Source organism: Empidonax traillii, unplaced genomic scaffold (genome assembly GCF_003031625.1).
Source record: "Empidonax traillii isolate 1590-97213 ecotype Southwest subspecies unplaced genomic scaffold, ASM303162v1 scaffold112:size1231168, whole genome shotgun sequence".
Classification (NCBI taxonomy): domain Eukaryota; kingdom Metazoa; phylum Chordata; class Aves; order Passeriformes; family Tyrannidae; genus Empidonax; species Empidonax traillii.
The window spans coordinates 1,127,564-1,154,377 of NW_020955305.1; the positions used below are offsets into that span (position 1 = coordinate 1,127,564).

General features: G+C 36.2%; 1 protein-coding gene across 1 annotated transcript in view; it reads left to right on the forward strand.

Annotated features, from left to right (window-relative positions):
• PDGFC (platelet derived growth factor C) overlaps positions 1-26,814 on the forward strand; it is a 135,552-nt gene that overhangs the window by 46,590 nt on the left and 62,148 nt on the right. Inside the window, exon 3 of the mRNA XM_027882845.1 lies at positions 25,227-25,422. Coding sequence (XP_027738646.1) covers positions 25,227-25,422 — 196 coding nt within the window. The remainder of the gene's footprint in view (positions 1-25,226; positions 25,423-26,814) is intronic.

Consider the following 26,814-nt stretch of genomic DNA (forward strand, 5'->3'; position numbering starts at 1 on the left):
TTTTTTTTTGATACTTTAAAAAAAAAATCACTAATACATCAGCAACGGTAGTCCCAACACTGTTTCTTGGGAGAAAAACACGGTTTTCTCGTAATTGAAACAAACAAACAACAAACCCCAAACATAACCAAACACTCCCCACCCCAAAAAAAAAAAAAATCAACACCCTCAAAATACATACCTCCCCTTCATTTTTTGTATTTTTCTAATTATTAATCTTTGGAGAAACCACTTCTGACCTAAGGCACTCTCATAAATGTCATCTAAAAATAATAAAAAATGAAGGTTTCTTCATAAATTCTGTCAAAACAAGTGTTCATTTAAACCACGTTATTCGTCTATGTGCCTGCTTTTTGTGAAGATCTAAATTTACTTTCATGATTTCATTGACCTTTGTGGTACTAACTGCAGACTTAAACATTAAGCACATGAATAAGTGTTTTCAAAATTGAGGTTGTAAATAATAAGCTGTTGCACAGGGAGAAATGTGTCTCATTGATGTGGGTTTTTTGTTTGTTTGTTTTGAGGGATTTTGTAAATTTACAGTTCACATAAATACCTTATTAAGGTTACCATTAACATACCAAGGCATTGCAACACTGTTTTCTTATTTCAGAATGATCAAAATTAAGGGCACAGAATAATCTTCAAAGAACAAAAACTTGCACTACTTTTTGCTTATGCTGACTTCAGAGAAATAAGACCTGCAAATGAGGATCCCTTACCAAATACCAGACTTCCCTAGCTGCTAAATGGCTCAATATTAATTTATTTTGGTAACTCTCAAAGGCATTGTTGGATATTTCATATGAATAATTGAAATACTTTCAGGAATATTTGATATTTTTGGTAAAACTGCTCTCTGTCAGTGTTTTGGTCTCCTCTTCATTGTTATCTTGTACTGGAGCAGTTACATTTCTGATTTACCTCTGAAGAGTCTGGTGTTGGGCTGCCGATGGAAGTGCAATCTGTGTCGTGTACCACTGGCCCCTCTGGGAAATGGCAGTTGTGTTCACATGCAGCCTCCTGGAGACCATATGTTAGAGGATATTTTCATGTTGTTCAGCTAGCTTGCTAATTCTGATCTTTACTGTTGATCTGTGCTGTTTTATAAATGCCCACCAGAAATCTGAGCAATGTAGAGGTAGGAATGTTGAAATAAGATCAGGGGATTTTGTAGCAATAAGAGTAGAATTGCTGGAAGGTCAAACTAAAATTTTCCCTCAAGTTGAAGGGGGAAGAGAAGGAGGAATAGGAGGTAAACTGCTTCACAACCACAGTATTTTCATTCATCTTTCTTTTCATATAACAGGTTCATTAAAAAAAATTGCTAATTAATGACTTTTTCAGACTTGCATTCTTTTTCTGTATATATTCTGTATATTTCCATATTGATTCTCAAAGGTAATATCCAGTATGACATCAGTCCTTGGGGTGGAGTAATAATGCCAGCAGCATTATTAGCTGGTAGTCTTAACTTTTTTTTTTAAGCAGTCGACCGCACCTCCCAAGAAAACAACATAAAATCAAGTGCTGCAGCTCTTATACATGGCATTCATTTTGCCAGCCCAGTTTCAGTTCAGACAAGATGAATTATACTGTTATTTCATTTGGTTTTGAGAGAAGAAAAACTTTGACAGTGACTCCTCCTACATATTCCTCCTCCTAACATTCATTCAGTTATGTCCTGATATGTTGAAAACTGAGACCTGTGCTGCTTTCAATGCAAATTTCCACACTACTTAAATTCAGGCCTTAGACTCTGACATCCAGGTCCTCTCCAAACTAATTCTGATAATCTTTGGAGAATCCTTTGTAGAGAATTGAATGTTTTTCCCTTAAAATTATGCTTACAAGAGAATAATAAAAAAAGGAGATCTAGCAACATGTTCTCATATTAAACTAGAAGCTATGTTGGCATTAATCTGAATGATTCAAGAACTTGAATTTTCCAGATTTAGAACTGGCAAGACAAGGTTGGGATGCATATAATCTGCAATATCTGATTTTCAGTAGTGTATTTGTTTAGAATTTTAATATAGATAGAGTATCAATTTTAATAATAACTAATATTGCTATCTAACTATATATTAATTTTATTTGAAGGCTGGAAACGTATTAGTCCAAACCCACTCTGCTTTATGTCATCTCTAAGCACATAACCTTTTTGTTGTGGAAATATTGCTGTGGTCAGAAGTAGGATTTCATATGGAAAAATAATAATTTTTTGATGCTATTGAGCCAGCTAATAGGACCAGGACTATAAGAACTTCTGAATAATGCCATCTGGAGCTCCTGAAGTCTGCCTCAGAAGTATTTGGCAGTTAACTTCATCAGGTCATTATGTCATTCTCAGATCAGCAGAGTGGAAGAAAATTGGGATTCTTCCAAAACTCTGTCTTTCAATTTGGAAATAGTATTTCTATCTGTTGCATTTTTTTTTCCAGAACTAGTAAAGTAGGATAAAACTTTGACAGATGTGCCTGCCACTCTGGTAGAAGCTTGGCAAATATTTAAAGATGGCTTTTTTAAAAATTTTTTTTCCCCTTGAGCGTGGTGACATATGCCATAAATTATGGTCTTTGCAAGTGGAACACCATCTGAACATACTGTCAAAAAAATTTTAATGTAAATCTGTTACTGGCTTCGGTAATTTAGAAACAAGATTATAAGAAGAGGTGGTGACGGTTCCCTTCGCTTTCCCTTAACAAACTCGCATGGGATTTAGAAAAGCGATAAGTTTCTAGCCCAAAGAGATTTTCCTAGGATTTTCAAACGTCTCCAGTTTCCACTGAGGAAAGTGACCCTTCGGTGCTGGTAGAAGTGTGTAAACCCTTGGTTCAAGCAGAAGCCCAAGTGTAGTGCTGTGCTTGCTGCATCCCTTAGGAGGCTTTGAGCAGTGCCCTCTCCACGGGGAAGGACCACTCTTCAGAATTTTCTCTGCTTTTCTCTCCAGTCTGGTGCTTAGCATGGGTGTACTGAGAACTGCGGGCATTGCAATGCTCTGCCTACACGAGTCAAGTGGGCGATGCAGAATTGATCGTTGCAGGTTTGCATCATGGTGTCTGCTCTTATTTTACCCCGTTTCTGATGTGTCTGGAGTCCCTGTGGGCAGAGAGCTGGTCTGCCCAGCTCGCCAGAGAGCTGGGGCACACTCAGGAATTGCAGAATGAGTTTGCTAAGGCTGGATCCAGAGTAGAACAATACTACAGGGCTTGGAGCTAAAGCTTGTTTATAATCCATGCTCCAAGAAACAAGTCTTTTTTTTTTTTTTTCCCCTCCCTTCCCCCTCATATATTTAGGGTACTTTTGAACTTGTGCTTTCTGTGACTTTAAAGCTCAAAAGAGATGAATTGCTCCAGTATGCTTACTCTTGGAAGCTTCAGCTGCTGTGGAGCGAATGCCAGCCTGCCTGCTGATGGGCACATCTGTTATATTTTATCTGTTTTGTAATCCAAATCTTTCTGAGACCATTTCTGTCCATATACAGTCAATCCAGTTGCGCCATTAGCGTTTGAGTACAGATGGCAAGTGTGCTCATAATAGTGTTCCTGACTGTAACTTGGATTCTCTGAGACAAAGGTTGACTCTTGCCATTTATGAGCTTCGCAAACACAGAACTATTTTATTTTATTAGTCTTATGCTGGGCTTTGGGCAGACATAGTCTGAAAAAATAGTTTTACTCTGAAGACTTTTTTTCTTTGAAGATGCTGCTAATTTAGACTGTCTGATATTCCCAAGGAGCGCATCCCACTAGATTTAATCATTGAAGAATGTGTTTTTCTGAGAGTATTCCGCAGGGAGATGGCAGAAGCTGACTCTGTGCATCTTGGTGAGAGTTGTACATTGCAAGAGTGATAGAAATTGGAGACCTCACAAATAGTAGTGAGAATAAATACTAGAGTAATATTAAACTGGAGAAGGTCTCTGATATTTTATACAGACTTTTTTAAAAAATCATATCTACATAATACAGATACAAAAAATGATGAATATTTACAGATAGTCTGACAGAGAAAAGGAGGTAACAGCAGGATGTTAGAATCCTGTCAGGTTACTCATGTTCAAGTATAGGAACAGCACCAATGCAAGTACGGGACCTAAACATCCTATAATTAATCTTGAAATTTTGAGAGTTTTTCTACTGGAGCTACTTAAAAAAAAAACAAAAACAAAAAAAGCCAAAACCCCCAAAGCACAAGCAATCTCTTTATTTGACAGTAATGCAACCAAAAGAAACAACCAAAAGAAAAATGACACGTGCTGTGTGAAGTATCTACTGAGAGTAATTTGTCACTAGCAGCAGACATTAGTTAACACTGTAAGCCCCACTATGATTCTGACTAAATAGCACTTAAGTTTGGTTTAAATACTGTAGTAGTAATTATACTGATGTATATTACAAGCTTCAGCATGAAAGTGACTGATTATATGTCTCTTATAGAGGAGATGAAAAGTGAAAGCAAAATAGTTAATTATGACGTAGGCTTTCCACGGCTTGCACAGCTGTATTAAGAGAATGAAGACAGCTGCAAGAATAAGCTTTAAATAGTTTGTTTAGCTTGTCTGTTTCCTAACTACACACGTCCTTCTTCTAGGAGGCACCTGGTATGAAAATGTTTCATCTTTGTATGTCTCCAAAAAGCCCTCGCAGCACTGTCATGGTGGCTGCAGAAGCATCCAGAAATATATTCTTTATTTAAATTAATATTTAACACCTCTACACTTGCATGTGTGTAGTAATCCTCCACTCTAATACTGTAAGACATCTATTCTAATATTTCTAAGTCTCAGAAATAGTTTGGTTTCACTGTGTTTTTAGACTTCTCAGTAACAAGGGTAGTCACCTACAAGGAGGAAAACAGGTGAAGTTGTAGGAAAAATACCTAAAAACACCTTTCTGAAACAAAGACACTGAATAAACTTCGGAGTGTTATTGTTTTATGAGCCATAATTTGAAGTTGTTTGCCTTTGAAGGCAAAGGCTTTTTGATCTATATTCTGCTGTTGACTAGATTTTTATCTTTCTAGAGAGATGAAAGTAGCTTAAATGAATCTGCTAAAACAATGGAAAGCTCCTTGAGGGCGGTCTTATTTTGGAAAATAGGGTTAATCTGCAGAGAGTAAGAGAGTAGAACTCTCCTTTTATTTGCACAAGTTTGGTTAAATTAAAAAACTCTTTAACCTCTACTCTTAAATGAGTATATCTGTGATGTTCTTGCTTTCTTTCCATGCAGAAAACTTAGTTTGAACATCTAAGTGGAAAATAGAAAATATGAGTTTTATGCCTAAATTTTAAAACTATAGTCCTACAAATCAGAAATGTTTCAACTTGTAAAAATTGTTAATTACTGAGTAGAATATCTGTATTTTTTTCTTCTTGATTTATTGGGAAAGGAAGGGAAGAGTAAAAAGTGTTTGAAAACATTTTCTAAATTATTTTTTTTTCCTCAAAAAAAGAAAGCAGAGATTATTTTTTCACAACTGACTTTTTTTTTTTTCCTTCTCATTCACTTCAACATCTTTCAAAACTGAAAGAAGAGGGAAATCATAAAAATATTAAATAAGAAGAAAGGGTAAAGCTTCATCTTTGTTATGTTGGAAATTTAAACTCTGCTTTTGGAAATGGAATTGGAAAGAATGAGTAATGGGATATGAAATAGTATAATTTAGGAAGAAAAAAGACTTTTTATTTAAAATGCATGTACTGAAAAGTTTCACCAGTTCTTAGCACTACTGCCAGTGACTGAGTGCAGTTGACACTGAATTATGTCACATAAAAATGACATTTTGTTCTAAAAAATTAAGAATCAAAATCCTAATATAAAATGGAATTAAATTACAAGTTATTTTTCCCAGTTAAAAATGGTGACTGATCATGAATTCAGAATTTTATGAAAGCTGATTACATTTTCACATGTAAAAAACCACACAGATTTTTTTCTGAATGTAGTAATCAATGAACCATTACCCTAGGAGCTAAACAGGTGCCCATTTTGATAATTTACACTTATATTTCACTGTATAAGGCATAATCCAGTCTATAGCCTACCACATGAAGTGGTCAGTTAATACTTTTTAAGCAGTGCTCTCCAAGGGCACTGCCCAGTTTTGCTCCATGGAATAGTTTTCCATGAAAGAGCAGAAAATATTTGCAATCTACTGTTGTTGCACACCCAGACAAATGCAGTAAAATTATGATCTGACAAAGGAAAAAAATAACTTGAGACAAATTACATCCGTGTTTTTTGCAGAGCCCTCCTGTGTGGCAACATATGGAAGTGAGGAAGGTGGTAGATGACTCTTGCCCTGTCTGTATCACTGTCAGGGTTACACTGTTACACTGCATTGTCAGCCTTATTTTGTGCTTTGTGACACACATTATTCTTCTTAATTCACTGGAAGAATTTCTTTTTTTCTTAGATCTCCACTAATGAGGTGACAGTGACCTACTGAAGTTTTCTTAAATGCTCTGTCTGATCTTGGTCACTCATACAGTAGTAGGAGATTGTAGCACTCCATTTGTAGGAAAGCTTTCAGTGTTTTGTTCCTGTAATCTTAGACCTATTCAGAACTTCCCTGCAGCCTCACAGCGAGCAACTGGTTTACTGTTCCTTGCATTCATGCTCACACCTTTGTTATTCAACTGTGTCACACTAAGCTCAGCTGCATATTTATGCTAAAATTCTGCAAGACTACCATGCATCAGGAAATGGGAACCATTTTTGGAGTTGGGCAGGAGCTATTGTGTAACAGAGAGTCCCAGCATGATACCTCATCCAGAATTTCAACTAAGGGCTAAGTGTGCACCAGGCAGGGAGGTGATCTTTCCTCAGTGAGAATTTAGACAGAACTGTTTGCGTTTCCCACACCACAGGCATCCTCACAAACATGATTAGTTAGAATTGTGTAGGGGGGGGTCGGGTCCAGTGTTTCATGTGTGTGAAAGTAATATTTCTTAATTTGGTCAAAGTATTTTACTGGGTTCTGTATCATAAATGGGGGAAAATGTTTCCTGGTTGCTTTCTCTCCTTTTTTTTATTAAAGAAAACAACCTTGGTAAAAGTCTATGCATGATAACTAATGATTAATATTTGATAGTATACCTCTAAGGTAGATAAGAAGTGGTAATTAAAGATAATCCCATTCAAAATGAAATTGCTTAATCAAAAGTGGACATTGCCCAACTTCGTGTCACCTGCAAACTGACTGAGGGAGCACTTGATCCCCTCGTCTGTGTCACTGATAGAGGTATTAAACAGGGTTGTCCCAAGACTGAGCCTAGTGACTGTCTGCCAGCTGCACGTAACTCCATTCACTGCCGTTCCCTGGGCCTGGCCATCCAGATAGTTTTTTCCCCAGAGAACAGTGCACTTGTCCAAGCTATGAGCAGCCAGTTTCTCCAGAAGAATGCTGTGGGAACTGGTGTGAAAGGTTCTACTGATTTCTAGGTAGACAGCCTTTCCCTCATCCACTAAGTGGGTCACCAAGTGTCATAAAAGGAAATCAGGTTTTTCAGGCAGGACCTACCGTTCTTAAACTCATGCTGGCTGGGCCTGATCTTCTGATTGTCCTGCATGTGTTTGCATGATGGTACATGGGATGACCTTCTCCATGACCTTCCCTGGCACGGAGGTCAGGCTGATAGGCCTGTAGTTCCCAGCACCCTCCTTTGGTCCCTTTTTGTAGATGAGCATCACATTGGCTGGCCTCCTGTCAGCTGGTACCACCCTGGTTTGCCAGAGCTGCTGGTAAATGATAGAAAGTGGCTCAGTGAGCTCTTCCACCAGCTCCCTCAGTACCCTTGGCTGGATCCCATCTGGTCCCGTAGACTTGTGCATGTCTAAGTGGCATACTTACTGACCATTCCCTCCTGGATTATGGGGGCATCATTCTGCTCTCTGTCTTCCAGCTCAGGACCTACCCGGGTACCCAGCAAACAACTGCTCTTGCTACTGAAGTCTGAGGCAAAGAAGGCATTTATTACCTTGGAGTTTTCCTCATCCTTTGTAATTTGGTTTCCCCTAGGATCCAGTAAAGAATGGAGATTCTCCTTAGCCCTCCTTTTGTTGCTGATATATTTGTAAATATACAAACACTGATATTTGATAACTCCATATTCAACTTCACAAATCTGTGTTTACATGAGACTAAAATAAAACTCATCAGTGTTTTTTTCTGTAAACTGTGGTTAATGTGGTGATATTCTATGCACTTAGTAGTGGAGTTTCATTGGGTTTTATTTTGTGTGATTTTTCTGCTGTGATCAATTAATAGTTCCTTACTTCCTCATTAAATTAACCTAAAAAGTATGTTATCAATAGAAAATAACATAATTCTGTGTTAAAACAACAGAATGGGAGAAAAATTAGAGCTTTCATTTTCCTTAATGAGCTTGGACTGCAGATTTAGATAAGACTTTGCCAAACCTTGGAAGAGAACAGATAATCAACTTTTGTATAGTGCTGTTATGTATGTGTGGACCAAAATGAAAAAGTAAAATGCAATGAATAGTGAATTTATATGGGGGGGGGGAAGCCACAAAGCTGATACACAAAATATTTTAGTTTGTCATTGAATGAATAGCTTGATAAGCCAGCTGGTATTCAACTTTAAATCAAGAACTGAGCTTGACTGAGGGTTCTTTTTGACTTTTGTTACTGAGGCATAGCAGCTGACTTAATTTTTTTTTTCAGTGAACTGATCTCACAGACATTGACAGTATAAGCATTTTCTGTGTATGAGTAAAAGTACTGGAGGCTTAAATAGAAGCACATATTTGCAGCTGTTTTACATAACATCTGGATTTCATCCATGTTACCAGCTGCAATGTACATGGAATAAAAGAGGGAAAGAGAAGAAGAGAAGGATTCCAGTAGAATGTGTCATCAAGTGACTACGGCTAATTTAAACATTCAGGTATTAGTAGTGGTAGAGAACTCTGAATTTAAAAGAAAAAAAAAAATAAGCAAAGCTGCTCTCAGCCCCCCAAAAAGAATAGTAATAAATGACAAGAATGTAATGAATTTCTGGTGTTCTCATGTTAAGGTAATAGTAAAACCTAGGCTTTAGTGGTGAAATGTTTAGTGCACTTAAAAAAATAGAAAAGCTGGTTTATGTTTGGGGTTTTTTTTTAAGCTTTGGAGGTCATTACATGGTTTAGGTTATTTTTTTGCTTTGACATCAGATAAATTCTATTGTACTAAAGGTGTAAGATTTTGTTATACTAACAATCTAAGACTGGTCTTCCAGCCCAGACTAACTGGTAATATGAGCCTGGTGAAAAGATAATTAATTACATGCTCTGTTGAAAAAGGGGATGCATCCTATCATCTTTTGGGATTTATCTCCATGAGTAGATAGACACAGCAAGTATTTTTCATATGTTGCTTTTTTTCATTTATACTTGTTATTTTAACTCCTTTTCATATTGATACACAATTATTTTGGCTTGTAACCAGAATTTGAACAAATATTATTAAAATAAAAATTATAACACAAATGAGGAAGTGGCTTTTGATCTTCTCTTACAGTAACTGTAAAAGTTAAAGCTTTAGGAGGTGAATTGAATAAGTCCTTGGACTTTTTGATTGGGAATGGCTGATAAATAATGATGTTGCTCAGTATTCATGTGGCATTAATTTTCAGTAGCACTAACACATAAACAAAGTTGTCCTGTGAAGGGAATTATTAGAACTGGAAACCAGAGCAACTAAATGCCTTCAGTGAGTCCCAGAATATTGTCTTTATGAATGATTTTGGGCTAAGCTGTGAGTGGATAACCAGTTTTGCCAGCTTCTGATCCCTAGTAATCCCATCCTGCACTAGGCATTAGTGGTTTAGGGACACGTGCTGGGGAACAGTGCATGTTTTTTGGAGTAGGAGCATGGTTTTGTTATCAGCTTGAATTCTAACAGCAATCACAAGGCAAGCAAGTGATTTTTTAAATGGATAAAGTGGGTTTAGTGTCGTCTGCAGGATGTACCAGAAAACAGAATGAAAACCCAGTTTTCCAGCTGTTGGGGGTTGGAGGAAGTTGTATATGAAAAATTGCCAAAATAAAGAAGTAAACTGTGGTTCTAGACCCTTTATTAATCTATCCTATTTTTACTTTACAAAGGTTACTTTATTTCAATTGGGCTTTTGCCTAACATTTTCCTAGACCAGTCTCTAGAAGCAGTAAGGATAATAAGCAACACTGGACAAAGTGCAAATGCAGACCGCTCTGGAAACTTCCAGTCCTAAAGGAAATCCTATCAGTACAGCAAGTGTCTGAAATGCCCTAATACACATTAATTCTTTTGTCTGTTCTCTCACAGTTAAGTACCACTGTTTTAATATATTAGATGACTACTATGATGTGGAAAACCACACCCAGAATAACTGATACACTCTGAGCTTGGCAGAATGAATACCTTTATCAGGGGTGGGCTCTCTTTACTCCAACCAACAAACCTAAAGAAATTGCTTTTTACCATTGTATGAAAAGGAGGATATTGAGCAGAATATTAGTGGCTCCCTGATGGTGTGCACAAATGGTATTGCTAAGAGATGGGAACTTCTTTAAAGCCAGAAGTCCCATGGTGTGCAGTTGGTGCCAGGCTTGACTCTGATGACACAAGAAAGCAGCATGAGCAATACCGTCCTGGGGTTTGCCTCCCTTCCCTCACCTCCAGGGAAAGGCCACACTGTGGGGATTCTCAGAGCTGCAGTAAACCGTGGTGGAATAGTGGATCAAATGGGAAATACAATTTGTGGGAGTAGAGTGGGACACTTTCTGTGTTCCTGATGTATGGGATCACTTGAGCTGCTGGCAGTGAGATCTTTCACCATTCTTTTTGTCACTCAAAGTCTGTTTAATATCCGTCAAAGTCCCTGCTGAACTGGAACATGTTTTTTATGGTTCCACACCAAGATGGATTAGTTCTGATCTGAGGACATCCTTGGGTTGCAGTTTGAAAAATCCTAGGGAATGTGTCATTCTGAATCTGGCACCTTTTTAATTTCTACCCTCAATCATTTTTTCTGCTTCTAATGATTCTAATGGTATGTACTCATTTTAACACAGCTGTTGGCATTGTTGATGTCATGTATGCCTCTGATATTTGATGTATTTCACATCTATCTCTTCTGAAGTGGGCACAAAGACTTTCATCTTTATTAGTTTTAGGCCTCCACCTGGTCTTCAAAGATAGCAGAAATAGTTTCTGCTCTTTTCTTCCACTTTGGTGCTACAAGAATCTTCCAGAAGCAAATGTGCATTCCCATGAGCTGAGAGTGTGGAATCACTGAGAGTGTGACCTTCATCAAATTTGGCCAATTTCAGAACGAGATGATGGCTTATTTTATTGTTGTTATTTTTAATAACTTTCTGTCTTTCACTTGTGCTGTGAACTCTCTGGATCTTGCAAGTAGATTTGATGTTACTTCCAGAAGTGCACTTAGCTGTAGTTAGACATACCATAAAAACTGAAAAGATTAGGATGAGATCCTGTTCCAAGAAATCTTTTTTTTTCTGTTTTTTTTAAATCACTGATCACAGAACTACTTCTGCTAAACTGTGAAGTAACAAATATTCTTAAGTGATGGAAGAAGTTATTTTTTCACCGGTTCTGTAATAAATACCTGTATATGAATGCACATGGTGTGTCTTTGCAGCAATACAGCTTATAATGCCTCCTATTCTTCATCCAAGAATGCTGAAATAGTTTAGGTGAAAATCCTGTACACAGGGATTTTTTTCCACTTTGTGGAGTTTAATAATATTTTAAAGCATCAGCTCTTTGTGTATCATCATGCGTTTCCTGCTGATAGTCTAAAAAAAGTTAATCTAATTACTTTTAATGGGTAGTGAACTTAAGGTCTCTCTAAAATAATTTTCTGTCTAAATATGTAAAATAATGAATATGAAACCAGAATAAAGTATGACCATATGAAGGAAAGTGCGTCTGTTAGCAAGTCTGTGTTTGCAACTTTTAGAAGAGAAGACGTGTTTAAAAGTGAAATATTTGGGGTTTTTTTAATCACTTGTGGTCCAGCCTTTCTTCTTTGAACAGTACCACCTCAACTTAAAAGTTATTTTGAAAACTTTTCTCATTGCAGAAGACCTATTACACTTGCAGTGAAATCAACTGTTTCAGTAACATTTGGTTCTATGTAAATAGGTAGTACCATGAAGTACCAATCCTCTTCCTCTTTCTGTTCTTCACCCGCTCAAGCCCCAAGGCTTGCTGAAGACCTACACCTAGCTGAGGCAAAATGAACTAAAGACATCTCTGGATTTAAAAAACTTCTCTGAACCTTGCTTGATTTTTTTTTTGTTCACCCTAATAAAAATTGTATATAATGCCCATGTTTTAAATTAATCTTTTGTAAGAATAAAGTTCTCAGAAGCTAACTTCATAATTCTGAAACTACAAATCCAAATTGTGTAAATTTAAATTGAAACCAGCTAGAGATTAACAACATGTTAATATGCAATATAAATAAAAAAACAACAAGCAATAACAGAAGCAAGAAGACCACTCGACTCCCCACATATCCTGAACATGTTCTCAGTTATTTTCACTCAGCAATCTTTGCTGTCTTATTCAGCTTCAGAGTGGAGGTAGTCAACATTTGGCATCCAGTGCTTCATATTTCTTTACAGCAGTGATGCTTTGATGTGCAGATAATGTGGCATATTATAATCTTTACCTGTGGCATATTATAATCTTAACTTCAAGCTTCCAGTTTCAAACAGAATAGCTGCCATGGCATTTTGGACCTTTGTATTTATTTATTTTTTTTTAATTGTGCAAGATTTTCATAAAATAGATTTCAGCTAAGGTGTCTAGAAATAAAAAGATTACCACAGCTAGAAATTTCAGTAAGCACTGAATTATCAAATTTAAGATTTGTTTTAGACATTCTATGTGCACAGATTTTTTTCATGCAGTGCTATGGTGGATTAAGTAAACAAAATTATGGACCATCAAAGTTTGTTGACTCTGATATTGCTAAAATTCTGTAAAGGAGAACTGATTAGATATGAAAAATATTTACTTTCTTCTTCAGCCATTGTATGCTGGATATGTATGCTTAGCTATTGTAGACTGTTTACCACCAACTGATTCAGATGCCCCATTAATTGCGGTGCTGGATTAGATTACACATGTATTAATTATTTTGTTCATTCTAATTTACATGAGGGCGTGAAGGCTTGATATTCCTATCTTGTTTTTTTGCAATTGAATTTACTGGCTTCACGTACTAGCGTTGAAACTAGTTAATCAATTCCTTCTGCTGGGGACACATTGGAATTCTTAGGCATAAAATTATAAATTAAATGTGCATTGAGATGTCGTTCTTTATAAAAGCTGTTCTCTTCCATGTTGTAACTTGCTGCTATGCCCTGGAAAAATGCAGTGCCTTATTATAAGTCAAAATTTCATTTCACTGAAATTGCTATTGTTTTCCTCTTTTTTAAAATATATATTTCTCTTTTACAATTACAGCATGGGGATTAACACTTGAGTCATTCCATAGGAACTCCCCGTGTAACTAGGGCAAAATGTTTTCTATTTAACTTGTTTTGGTAAATAGAGTCCTGGGGTGCAATTTCTTTTTTTTGCCTTGAGACCCATGTGATGTGATGTGAAGTTTGAATTCAAGTTGTCCAAATATAGTTAAGAAATATAGTTCTGTGCCTGTGAACTTTACATTTATGAGTTCAAACGAGAATATAGATTCAGACATAGTTGGCATCCAAAACCCCTTCCAAAAAGTGAGTGAAGAGACTAGAAAGTGGGTTTCATCAAGTATCCTGACTTAGCTTACTGCTGACCTAGGATAAATTATCAGGGAAGCAGCTCTTATTTGTTAGTGGGCAGATGAGTTTTCAATACCCATATTGGGCAAGAGAGCACTACTCAGGTGCATCACAATTTGTTCTACCACTGACTCTTAAACCAAAGCCATATTGCCTAAATTGAAGGCAGTCCCCTCAGTGCAGTCTTCAAGCTTCCCTACTAAAGGTTTGATTTCCATTTATACTGTTTTCATGTTCTCCATAACTGCAGAGGCATAGTGCATTAAAATGCTTTTTAACCACTGTTTTCCCTTAACCCTCCCATACGCCTACCTGTGTTTTCCAAGGGATTTGAAGAATACCAAAGACTGGTATAGATGGTTTGGCAAGGATTAAAGTTTTTAAAAAGATAAAGTGACAGTTCTGGCTGCATACTGATCCTGGATAACACTGAGGATAAGACTGTTGTGGAAAGCAGCATACCTATCATGCTGGATTTCAAACTGAACAGTAGCTTTTGATGCAATGCTGATTGAGCAAATTATGTTAAAAGAGTAAATCTGTGTACAGCATTGCCAAAGACCCTTGAGAAGACCACAGACAGTTGTAAAAGTTTTGCAGTTTAAAAACTTATATAGTTTTAGAAACTTACATAGTTTTAAAAAGGTTGGCAAGTGGGAAACTTCTCTGAAACTAGAGATATTGGAGTGACTTAAAAGTTTTAAATGTCACTTTTCATTTTACAGCTTTGAAACTTTCTTCAGCCTGTATAAGGCTTCTTGATCTTGCATGAAACATGACTCTATAAGAAGATTTTATATTAAAGATAGGCAGGAAAAAATATTAAATGATCTAGTGATAAAAACTTGAGCTTCATGTGTGAAAGAAGTAATAAATTATATGTGAATAACTAAAATCATAAGTTAGCATGTGAAATAAGGTGAACAATGGCAGCTCTGGGGAGTGAAGCCCAAATCAGTATACCAGTAGGTTTCTAAAAACACCATTGCATATCATCTTTTCAGTGGCGTAAATTGTGACTGTGTTGGTGTTTGGGCCCTGCTCTTAGTCCTCCTCGGAGACACCTGCCATACTAGGTTAGCAAAAAGGTCTTTTGGGAGTGTTTTTACATAAAATGGCACGTGCAATACACTAGCCGGTGGCATACAGGTCTCTTATGGATGCTTTATTGTGCATTTATGATCTTTGGAAAAATGCAAAGGGCAGAGTAAAATAAGGGTAAATTGTTTGCAAATGTGAGGTTATTGCTCATCTGACTTCCCCGAAGAGTAAAGGCTGAATGATCCATTAGGCTTGTACAACTTGCAATTACCTGAAAATGGCAAGTATTTTAGTTATTTAGAGAAAATGGCAAGAGTTGTCCTGCTGAAGCTAGAAAATTTATCCAATCCAAAGAAAATTCTCATCACTTATTCTAAATATCAAATGCTTGTCATTGTGGACTATCTGTAAAAAATATCCTTGGCGTTCATGTGTATATGAGTTCAGTGGCCTGGAGGATCAGAGATGCATGTTAACAGAGTTGTAAAAAGTATTATTCCTCCATATGGTGATACCATAGTGTACAAAATTTTCTCGTTTTCTCCTTGCAGAAAGGCAGACTGTCTGCTGTAGCTGGACTCGTGCTTCCTTTCTGCATTGCTTCTAGACATGCAAATCCTGTTATGGAAGGGTAGTTTTCTAGTGTTGCATGATTTAACCTTCCATGCTAAGATACTAGAAATGAGTGTTTCTAGTTTGATTTTGTGCTGAGCTCTGTCTGCCTGAAGGTCTTCTGGTTCAATAACAGTTGCACTGCATTCATGTTTGCAAATCTGTATTGATATTGCATGACCACTTTCTGCAAAATCATCTTCTAGCAATCAAATTTTAATAAGATGAAGGTGTTATATTATGAAGGCTTTATATTATTACAAAAAATTTGTTTTTGCAAAAGCAGGCTAATAGAAGCTAAAATATTTTTTCCTTTAATATTCGTTAAAGATGTGGGAGTTTTTGTCTCTGAATTTGTAAGGATGCTGTAATCCAGTTCAGAAAATACATGAAGAGATGCTAAATAATTTCTTTATAGTACTTGATTTGTTTCTCTTGCCTTTTTAACATAAGGATGTGCTGGAGGTACATATTCTGTATATGTGATGCAAACCTGAGGCAGCTTTAAGCTACCTACCTACCTACCTAACTCTTAATACAGTCAATTCTGGGCAAAGAGTTTGGCACAAACTTTGTAGTTTGCTTAGGAGCATCTGCATTTTTGACAGTGAAGGGAATGTCACATGGGCTTCATTTTAATAGATACTCTGGCTCCGTAGTTAAAACTAGCCCTCCGTGTGCTGCATTCACACCTTCAATTGTAGTGCACAAATCCTTAAATCTTTGGTTTTCTTTTATGTCCCCTCTTACATGACTTTGTCACTGCAATTTTCTGGTTAAAAATGTTAGAAGTAATGCTTTTCAGAATGGTCTTGAGCAACACTTTCTTTTCAGAACTTAGAATAGGACTGATGATCTTCATAAGTATTTGAATTGCTATATTTATAACATACTCTACTGTCTGAGGAATTAGAAAAATAAAATCCATGCAAGTAGCAAAACAATGGAAAATGAAACTAAAGCATTTCAGGATTTGTATTTCTAAAGATTAGGGTAGTAGTTTTATCTTTTTCTCTTTTTTTCCCCCCAGCTCTTGAAACGTGATCAGGCTGGGGTTATTTTTTCATTCTGAATAATACCTAATATGAGAGAGAGCTGTTTAACACATACCGTATCCATAGAGTCTATTTATTCAGACTGAATTCCACAAGGACCATGGATAATCTTTTTCCCAAATGTTTACTAGTATCTGCTCTTAACGAGTGCTGCACAATATAAACTGAAGGAATCATAAAAAAAAGCTGCAAAATAAAATTAAGCCTTGCTTTTCAGCAACTCTGACTTAAGACCAAGAAGTGAAAATTTCAAATGGGTCAGATTTTAAAGAATTTTTTCTGTAAAGGACATGAATCACATGCATTTAAAAGCATATGGAGAGTAATAGCTAGTATTAGAAAATGTGATACAAGTAGGTTTGAAGATATGGCCTTGAAATGAATGCTTTTAACTGAGATGAAAGGAGATCCGGGTTAATTTCATTGTTTTCTTAAAGTTATCTACATGCACTTGTAACCACTCTGTGCCATGCACAGCCTGGAAAATCAGGGTAATACTGCTCTGTTTCCTTGTCTCTTCCTACCTCGGCTGGTATGTACAGCTTTTCAAGACAGACTGACTGATACAGTGTGGGCATGTGTGTGGTCTTTAGTACTAACAAAGCTAATTTTGGATGTAGCTTCTAAGTGCTGTCGTAATAAAATTGAAAACAAATTGGAAGTGCTGGGACTGAGCATTCATATGTGATGGTTTTTACATACTCTTGAGTTTCTGTTGTTGCCATAGATACTACTTTTAGTTATACTTTCTGTTGATGTTTGTTTACATCTAAGAATTAAGTTATATTTTTTCAAAGTTTTTTTAAATCAGCTCCCAGAGGAAAAAACAAACAGCTATTTTAAGTAGCAGAATTGGAAAGATTACATGTTTGAAAATACTCACTAATATTTCTTCACCCAAACTTCCCAAACACATGAGATTCTAAAAATATATTTTCTTTCTTTATAAAGTAAATAAATAACTTTTTTATCTCTTACTAAGTATAAATATTTCCAGCTGGGAAAAGCTTTTTCTGGTTTCCTGACTTACTGTTTGTGTTTGTTTCCTGGTTTCTCTCTTAAATCTTACTGCATGTCTTTTCTACTGACATTTTTCATGTATAGCAAGTTGTACTTTTCCAAGGAGACTTGAAATTTCTTCTATCCCACACAGTTTTAATCACGTGTTTTTTTAAAACCTGGGTAAATAGCTTTCAGAAGCCTTTCCCTTCCTGAGCTTGTTATCACTCAGGACTACTCATTTTATCTGTTCATTTGCAAAGAAGACTGAACCTGATGTTCTGGCCTTCCACGAGATGCACCTGGAAAATGGATCCATCACTGTATACTTTTAGGCTTTGTTTCAGCTTCAACAATTTTCAGTATCTATTGACATTTTGTGTAGAGGGACTTGTGAGTGGACATTATGTAAAACACTTCCCCCTTCCACAGGGGAAGAGAAAATGGGAAACAAAAAAGATTACATATTATGTAGAGGATTGATGCTCTGGAATATAGCAGAAAAGAAAATTGTCAAGAGAGGTCTTTTTGTAGAAAGATGAGGAAGTCGTAATGACCTCATGCTGTTGATGAGTGAAGGTCAAGTATTCAGGCTGATTATGACTGTTGTCTGCCCTGGATACTATTGATCATGGAGCTGTTTACTATCTGCCAATCCCTGCAGTGGTAGGGGGAGTGATCCACTCAGAATGGTGGATTTTTTTTTTTTATTTTATTTATTTTTTTTTTTTTTATTTTATTTTCCTATCTCTTCTCTCCACTCTTTCTCCCTCCATTTTGTTACAGAGACCGTACTGCTATGTAAATGAATTGTGAACCATTTAAATGAAGAAAAATGGGAGTTTAACAACTGTTCTTTTGCTGTGCACACAGCAGGTATATTTAGTTCTATCTTACTCATCCTGACTGCTGCACTTGGAATGATTTTGCTGTATCTAATACAGTAATGACATAGATGAGGGTCAAATGCCAAGCTGTTATGTAAGCCATTTATGATTAATCAAAAATAGAAACTAAAAATCATTCTTCTCTTGAAGTACCTTTCTTTTGGCAATAATATTTAAAGTCAAATTTGTGCATCACTAGCAGCATGATGTGTTTTATCTTGCATACAAACTATAGGTGTAGAATCAGATTAGCTTCTCACTGTTTTATTCTACCTGCATGTAGCCAGAAGACTTTTATAATCCATCTGCAGTCTTGTAAACATGTATAATCTCAGTTACTACTACCTTTGAATTTCTGTATGGCAGTGCACCCACAAAAAGATCTTACTTGAATTAAATATAATACAGTGCTTGTGAAACTTCTACAACACTTTCTGCTGGAAATTTTATATCCTTGCCTCTTTTTATCTGTGCACTTCCAGAACAACTCATGATTCTGGATTAATTTTGTTAAATATCTGAATAATTGGGTTTGGGGAAGAGGCCAGAATTTTCTTTCCGTGAGTGATGCCTTTTTTGTCTGAGATGACTCGGATCACTCAAACTATATGACAGAGGCAGGGAGCAATCCTTGACCAGAGTCTGTATGTTAAGTGATAGTTACTTACTGTATAATAATTTCATTAGCAAAAAAAAAACTGAGACAAGAACAAATGAGGAAAAAAATAACAAAAGGATGACCTTGACATTTGTTTTATCCATAAGAGAAAAGAAGGATGTTGGTTATAAGAAGTTTAACTACTAATTGTCATATTCTAGAGCTCTTTGTTAATTTTTTAATAACTGGAATGTGTATTTGTTTTATGAATATGCAATGTACCAATAATCCCATTTATTTCAGGATAAAGAAAGCAGATCAGTACATCATAAAATAATTATAGTAGGTTTATGTGTTTAGTATAGAAGGAATTCCTTTCATATTCAAGTCAATGGGAGCTTTAATATTGATTCCAGTGTAGTCAAGACTTTACCTGTGGACTTTGGAATAAATGCTTATCGGAACACTCTAGAATAATTAGATCTCTGAGCGTGTGATAACACCAAAAGTTACCTCATCTAGCATTTAGCAAAAGGAATTCTTTATCTTGGCTAAAATGCAGTATTTATCTAGTTTTAAAAGGTATTGAGAAGTTCAGAACCATAACTACCTTCCAAAAAGTTTGGTCTGAAAACAGATCTCAATAGAGGTTACTTTTAATGCAAGAAGATTTACTGTGCACAAAAAAAATAAACACTCAAACCCTGTTTAATTGCCATCCTCTCCTTTGAGCAGAAGCCAGAGTACTAGGCAAAGTGCTGGCAGAATACTTGAAGGTTATAAATATAAACTTGTAAAGTAAAAGTATAAACTGATTTTTGTTTCTTGATGCAATTCGGAATCAAAAAAGGTTTTTAGTTTATGATTAGTTATGATTATCTTCTGCAAGACTTTAAGTCACACAACTGTTTGGAAACTTTATTAAATCTATTACTGCAGTTCCAGTCTCTGTTCTTTTTTTTTTTTTTTTTCCCACTCCCTTCTTCCCACTTTCTTTTTCTTCCTTTTGTCCTTCCCTGTTGGGCCAGCTGCCAGAACTGAGGGTTCCTGAAGATCGATTAGAAAACTTTTACTTCTCTGCTCAGTTCATCTGTGTTCAGTTCTTCACATAATGTGAAAGGCAGAAAGACCTTTAGCCAGCAGTCAAATAGTGTATGATATTCTGTGCCTAAGGTAACAGTACAAGTTTGAATTAAAAATAGTAACTGAAGAAAAAAGGAATAGGTTAAATTGTGGGTTTTAAAACAAATCCAGTCCTCTATGCATTCATCCTGAGTTGTGTGAACCAGAATTTTTTCACATGCCTTTTAAAGTGTGAGTTAAGTATGTGTCAGAGGGAAGAGTAATGTAAACAAGTTGTTTATGTTATTATTATATATAAAAGATCTTTCTCCTACATGTTTCTACTTTGTTACTTTACATCCATGTAATACTTTATAAATTGAATTTGTTTACATTTGCTAATTTAGGTAATAAGTAATGGTGCAGATTAGCAGGTTACTAGTTAGAAGTTGAATTTATCACGCTGTGATGGTTGAGAGATTATATGCGTATATTGTGTGTGTGTACTATGGGTATGTGTTTCTCTCTCTCTCTAATTTCTTACAAATACCTGAAGAATCATGTCAAGATTTCAAATAGGTAGCTATACCATAGAAGCAACCGAAAATGGAAAATCCACAGTAGGCTATATCTGTCTCAAGAAATTTGTCCCACAAAACCTGCAAACCATACTGCTCAGGAAAGCTATCTTAGGAGATACAGCAAGCCAATTTTAATTTTTCTTTTCTTACTACTTAAAAATAATATAATAATGATAATGAAAGAGCAGCCTGTGTGCTTCAAAAACATTTCTTGTGGTACTTGAGGCACAATGGTTGGTAAGAACAGACTGCTTGCTAGGTAAGCTGAAAATTGACGGGATGGCCAGGCTTGAAGGCTCAGCATCTGGTTGATGGCAGGCAGTGAGTGGACAGTGAGGAGTCATGGCTTGTTTTGTCTGGGGAAGAGAAGGCTGTGAGAAGTTAAACTCTTCCTGGCAGAGGTATAGAGTGTAAAACCAGAACAAATCCTTAAAAAAAAAAACCAACAAAACACTAAAAAACCAACCAACAACCAAAACCAAACAAACAAAACCCCAAAACCCAACCAAACATAAAACCCCACCAAAAAAACCTCAAAAACAAACAAACAAAAAACCAACCAAACAAAAAACCAGACCAACAAACAAACAAGCAAAAACAACAACAACAACAACAAAAAAGAAAAAACTAGAAATTGCAGCTTGGGGGGATTAGATTGGGCATTAGGAAAAACATCTTACCTAGAGAAGTAGTGCAGCACTGGAACAAGTTATGCCAAGGCGCTGTGGCATTTCCAACCTTGAGGGAAGTTGAGTATTGGCTAGAAAATGCCAACCCTCAAATGAGTGTGCTGCTCTGGTGTGAGTGGGAACTGTAACTCAAGCAGGAGCTGGGCCTGGAGGTCTCCAGAGGTCCCTGGAAAGTAGCATTTATATGATTTTGAGTGGCTTTGTCCTGATAGCGAGTTTGTGTACATACAATATTGAACAGAGCTATTTGTCTTCAATTTTCTTTCAATAACAGATGACTTTTTAGCTTTTCTTTTGTGCCTGTCGAAAGAGTTAAATTTCAATTGACTGTTGCACTCAGATAATAGCTAAGAAGTGCCTGGAGGCAATTGAACCAGAGACAGGATAGAAGGAGGTACCCCTGTATGCCCTTGAGTTACCACTTTTAAAAGCAGGCTTACCGCTTTTAGAAAGCCTGGTGAAAAAGGAAGAAATGGCATGTTATGTTACATTTCAAAGAATTTCTTGCACGAAATTGTAGTTTCTGTACATATGGGGGTGTTATAAAAATTATATGGGAATGCTGTCAGGAAATCTTTTCAATTACTTTAATTAAAAAACCCTGCTTCCTCTGAAGTTCTGTGGTAATGAATAACTAGTTACTGTCAAAGCAGGGGACTCAAACTGCAACATGACTGTATATATGTAAAAAATCTCTAATGTTAATCGGTAAATGTTTGGAGTTCAGATTTATGTTTGAATTTGGCTTTTTTTTTAAGCAGTAATAAACACACATGAGCTAATACTGTTTCTGAAGGCCTAGAAGTTGTTTTTCATAATTTAGGGCTACAATATGAAATTAACCAAATATTATACTAACACTGTGTGATTAGCAGTACTCTTGTCCTGTTGTGAAATTACTGTAGTTTAACAAAAGGATTTAAAAAAAATAATTTTAGTGGTACTGTGTGACCTTTTAGGTAAATCAGTGCTGAGGACGTTACTCCACTCATGGTGCTCCTCTTTTCTGCTGCAGCTCCTCTTCTGTTCCTGAACTGTATGCATTTGTCTGAGTTTTACCCATGACCCTTGCTAAAATGTAGAGATTACAATGTACTAAGAAGTAGTTATTTGCTATATTTAAAAAGTGTCAGCACTGATCTTAGTGAAATATGTTGTGCCCATGGGGAAAGAGACCTACTTTGAAGTAGGCAGGAATGAGCTTGTCTAGTCAGTGGGTTTAATTTCAGTTTACAGTGGCATTTGCTGATCTGTTTGGTGATACTGTGGTTTTTCATCTGCATTACCACATTGGTGGAAGGGTTAGGCACTACCGTGCTTTCAGAATGCCTGGAATCTTGTTATTTTCAGGGGCAGACTTTTCACATTGATAGACATATAAATCTGGTGATAGCATCTTTTACCACATCAAAAGATACTGTGGGGACTCATACTTCAACTTCAGGCTACGTTAAGCATGTGCTGTCCTTTCCTAGTAACCGTGTCATATCCCTGGGTAAAGTCAGGGATTTTTCCTTTCTAGTTTGGCTTATTTCCAGGACTTTCTCTTGAGTGATTCTCAATTTCTCATCATCTGATTAAGCTTTTTACTGAAGATGCAAATACATTGTTTTGGTCCTTGTCTTGTCCCCATTTCCCTTGCGTGTTATTGTTGCCTCCTGGCCAAGGTGGTGCCTATCTCAGTCCTTGCCTAAACTGATGCTTCAGATTTATTCAATGCTGTTTGTACAGTAATAATCTTCTTTAATTTTTTTTTTTTTTGACAGTTGTAAGGCAGGGTAAGGGTGCAGAGGATAATTGTTAGTAGAAAGGCAGACAGTTCACAGCAGCTATGTATATAGCTTGGGAGTTACACAGCTGACCAGTGTAAATCTGAGTGAGCTTGTTACTCTCTTTTAAGTGTAACTTGGACTGATTTATACCGAAAATAAAGGCAGAAATTTCAAAGTCATTCCACAAAGAACAGATACTATAGTCTCAACTGTGTTCAGGTACCTGTGGTTTTCACACAACCTACCATAAAGAAATTTTCAGAACATCCATGAACTCAGTAGAACGAGGATAGTTTTTTGAGGTACACTGGAACAATTTATGTAGAACAGATAAAAAGGAATATTGAAGCTTAGAGAAATAACAAGCTTCATTCTCCAGCGACAGCAATTACTCGCTTTTGTAGTCATACAAAATAATTCTTTTGTAAGGGAAGAAATTCCATTGTGTGAGAGCAAATATTTGAAATGGAGCAAGTGGTGTGTGTGTGGGAATTTGATATGTTCATGTAACACTGTTGTGTGCTAAAGTAAGTAGATATTTTTCCATTACAAATGGAGGAGCTTGAAGTTACTGGAGGTGCCAATAATTTCTGTTGAATAAATTGCCACGTCTTTTCATTTTCTTGCCCCTTTTTATCGACTTCTCATTTGATATGCCTGGACTATTTACAGTCCTCACTTGCAGCGCTGTTGTTGCCAATGTCTTGATGATGCAAAACAAAACACTTTTTAATATGTTGTGAAATATATCCTGCTTTGTAATAATGTTTGTGCTTTTAAAGACAAAATGGACCACTGACTAGTGTCATCAGATACCGTGCTTTGACATGTTTCTCTGAAATGGTGGTCCTTTGAATACTTTGGAAATAGCGCTCTGGTGTACTAATCTCTGGGAAAGTAATTTTTGTTATTGTTGGCTCCTGTGTTTCACATGCAGCTCTCAGCTGACAGACTGTACATTATAGAAAAATGCTTGTGACTCAGCTAACAAAAACCCAATGAAGTATCTAAATTAGGAATTCTGGGTTTGTGCCTTTTTTTCTTCTTATTGCACGCTGTCCTCTCTTACTGCAGTCAGTCCTCTGCAAGTGTGTGGGGACAGGGGTAAGACCACACTCCATCAGTTTTATATAAGCATCCATTCTACTTAAAAGAAAATTTACTGGTTTCATACCACAAGTGGAAGGCACAAATCCAAAGGAATAGAAAGCAAGAGTGTCAGACTTTAAATTATGTTTAAGTATAGATTATTTTAAAATAGCAATGCAGTTTCTGTGGCCTTCTTTTCTTGCACGACATTCATTTAGCTGTCAACCTTTATATGTAGCAATAATAAGGTACAATTGCAGTGTGTATTTTCATAGTAGACTGAAGTATGTATGTAATTTATAGCTTTAAATGAATATTACCGTAATGCTGGTTATTAAAAAAAAATCAGAAAAATCGGATAAAGTCTCTAACTAAAAAGACAATTAATAGCTGAAAACAAAGCAATATTAACTCTGCAGTACAAACCTACAACTTTATTTTGTTACAAAAGTAACTCTGAGAGTCCCTATAATTTACTGACTGAAATCTCAGCCTGACTGTATACAGGTTTTTAGAAAAAGCCAAAGATAATAAAGTCATGTGCTATAGCATAGAGAGGTTGTCTTCATTCAACATGCTTAAGGAAATAAATTTTGTAGTTAGAGTTCTCATCTTTGTATGTCACAAGGTTAAACTCTATCCAGATTAGGTCAGTACCTTTTCTTTTTGCAGCTAAATACCCAGTATGTGCTGATTTCAGCAGCTGAATATGAATTCCTGTGAATATTGGATGCTTGAGAATGAGGTTTCTTGAGTTAATGTGAAGAGAGTTGTGGCTCTGAAAGGCATGTCTGCTGCTCACCAAATGCATTCTGAACAGCAGTTGAGACTTGGGTTTGAATAACTTTTTGCCATGAAAGTAATACTTATGATTTTCAGGTGGTTTGTACTATATGGACTTTCCAAACAGAAATTCTCACAAGATGAAGAAAAGCAAACAAAAGTGTCTTTATCTGTGCATTCTATTCGAACACTTCGGGGAAAGGAGAAGGAATGAGTATTAATGCACCTGTTTTGTGTCTTTATTATAGGTGTGCAGGATCCTCACCATGAGAAGATAATTACTGTGACTACTAATGGAAGTATTCACAGCCCCAAGTTTCCACACACATACCCACGCAATACTGTACTAGTGTGGAGATTAGTAGCACTAGATGAAAATGTATGGATACAGCTTACTTTTGATGAAAGATTTGGGCTTGAGGACCCAGAAGATGACATTTGCAAGTAAGTTACTTTCCCTTTTACTTATGGAAAATATGAAAAGAGGTTGTTGGAGAATGAAAATAAGCTTGAGGTTTGCAAAAATGTGACACATGCATGTCCATATATTTATAAAACGCATATTTTAAAGTATTGGTTTGTAATTTTCTTTTGCAGTGCTAGAGAAGGTTTTCATGCTTGAAAGCTCCAGGGTGCCTCCATTTTTACTTCTGCATTCAGTATCTAGGCCATAGATATATAATGATACAAAAATGTGACTTATTTAATCTGTCTCTCAAGTAAAAGTTTCAATATCTGGGAAAAAAGTTCTTGGTGGAATGTTAGAAGAATGAATGTCTAATATTTACAGAGAAGATCTGGGTAAACAAGTTACCTGAAGTGGAATTCAGGTTTTGACAAAAAGTGATTCATCCCTGTTCATGACCCCCACAAACACTACTCCACAATATTTTAATGGCCTTAAATGGTCACATTCTCTATTTTCTGTGACAAGCAGCACTTACAGTATTGTGCTAGTTGACATTCTTCAGTGGTATTGTTTTTTTTCCCTGACTGCCACCTCAATCACTGGCCCAGGTGTCTGTAGTACCTGTGGAATCTCTGCTTCCTTCCATGATTCTCAGCTGAATCTCATTTGTACTACTCATTTATAGTTTGGAAGAGAAAGAACTGTGACATAACAGGCATCAGGATAGATGTCATTCTGAAGCAAGCCATGGTTGATAATGTTTTGAGTATTTTGTGAGGCAGTGGAGGCTGACTATATACTTCCTGTGGGTGGGTGAAAGGGGAGAGGTCTTAAACTCTTGTATTCTGTACCTGTTGGTCATTGCAGCAACACATCGTAAAAAAATCTGATGTGTCAATAATCGCACGTTATCTGAACTCTTCAGTAGATTAAGCAACAGATAAAATATGTCATCTGAATGGCATATTCTCCTTTGTTATGTTCCTGGAGAGGTAATTCACACAGGATTTTTCTGTAAAAGTAATTTGGTTTTGTTTGTTTTGTTTTTCTGTTTCGAGTTTTATTTTTTTGTACCTCATATACACATTTGATTTGATTCTTGCTTTCTTATTAACTGATACTCCATTGTTTTTATATCTAATATCAACTTTTGATAACAAATTTGAATTTTTAGGGGTTACTTTTGCATTTATCCTTAATTTGGGAGCAGAAGTTCATAACAGATGGATAAATAACTTTCATTCATAATTCTGAAGGGAATAATTATCCTGGGATGTCAAATAGAATTAAGATACTAAATACCATAAGCATATGTTTGCTCAGATGAGTGCACTCCCTTTGCACAATAATTCTTTTCTCTAAGTGAAAACTTAGCTTGCTTTTTCTTTTCTTTGCATATGGCAGAGTGAAGTGGCAAGTGAAAGAAA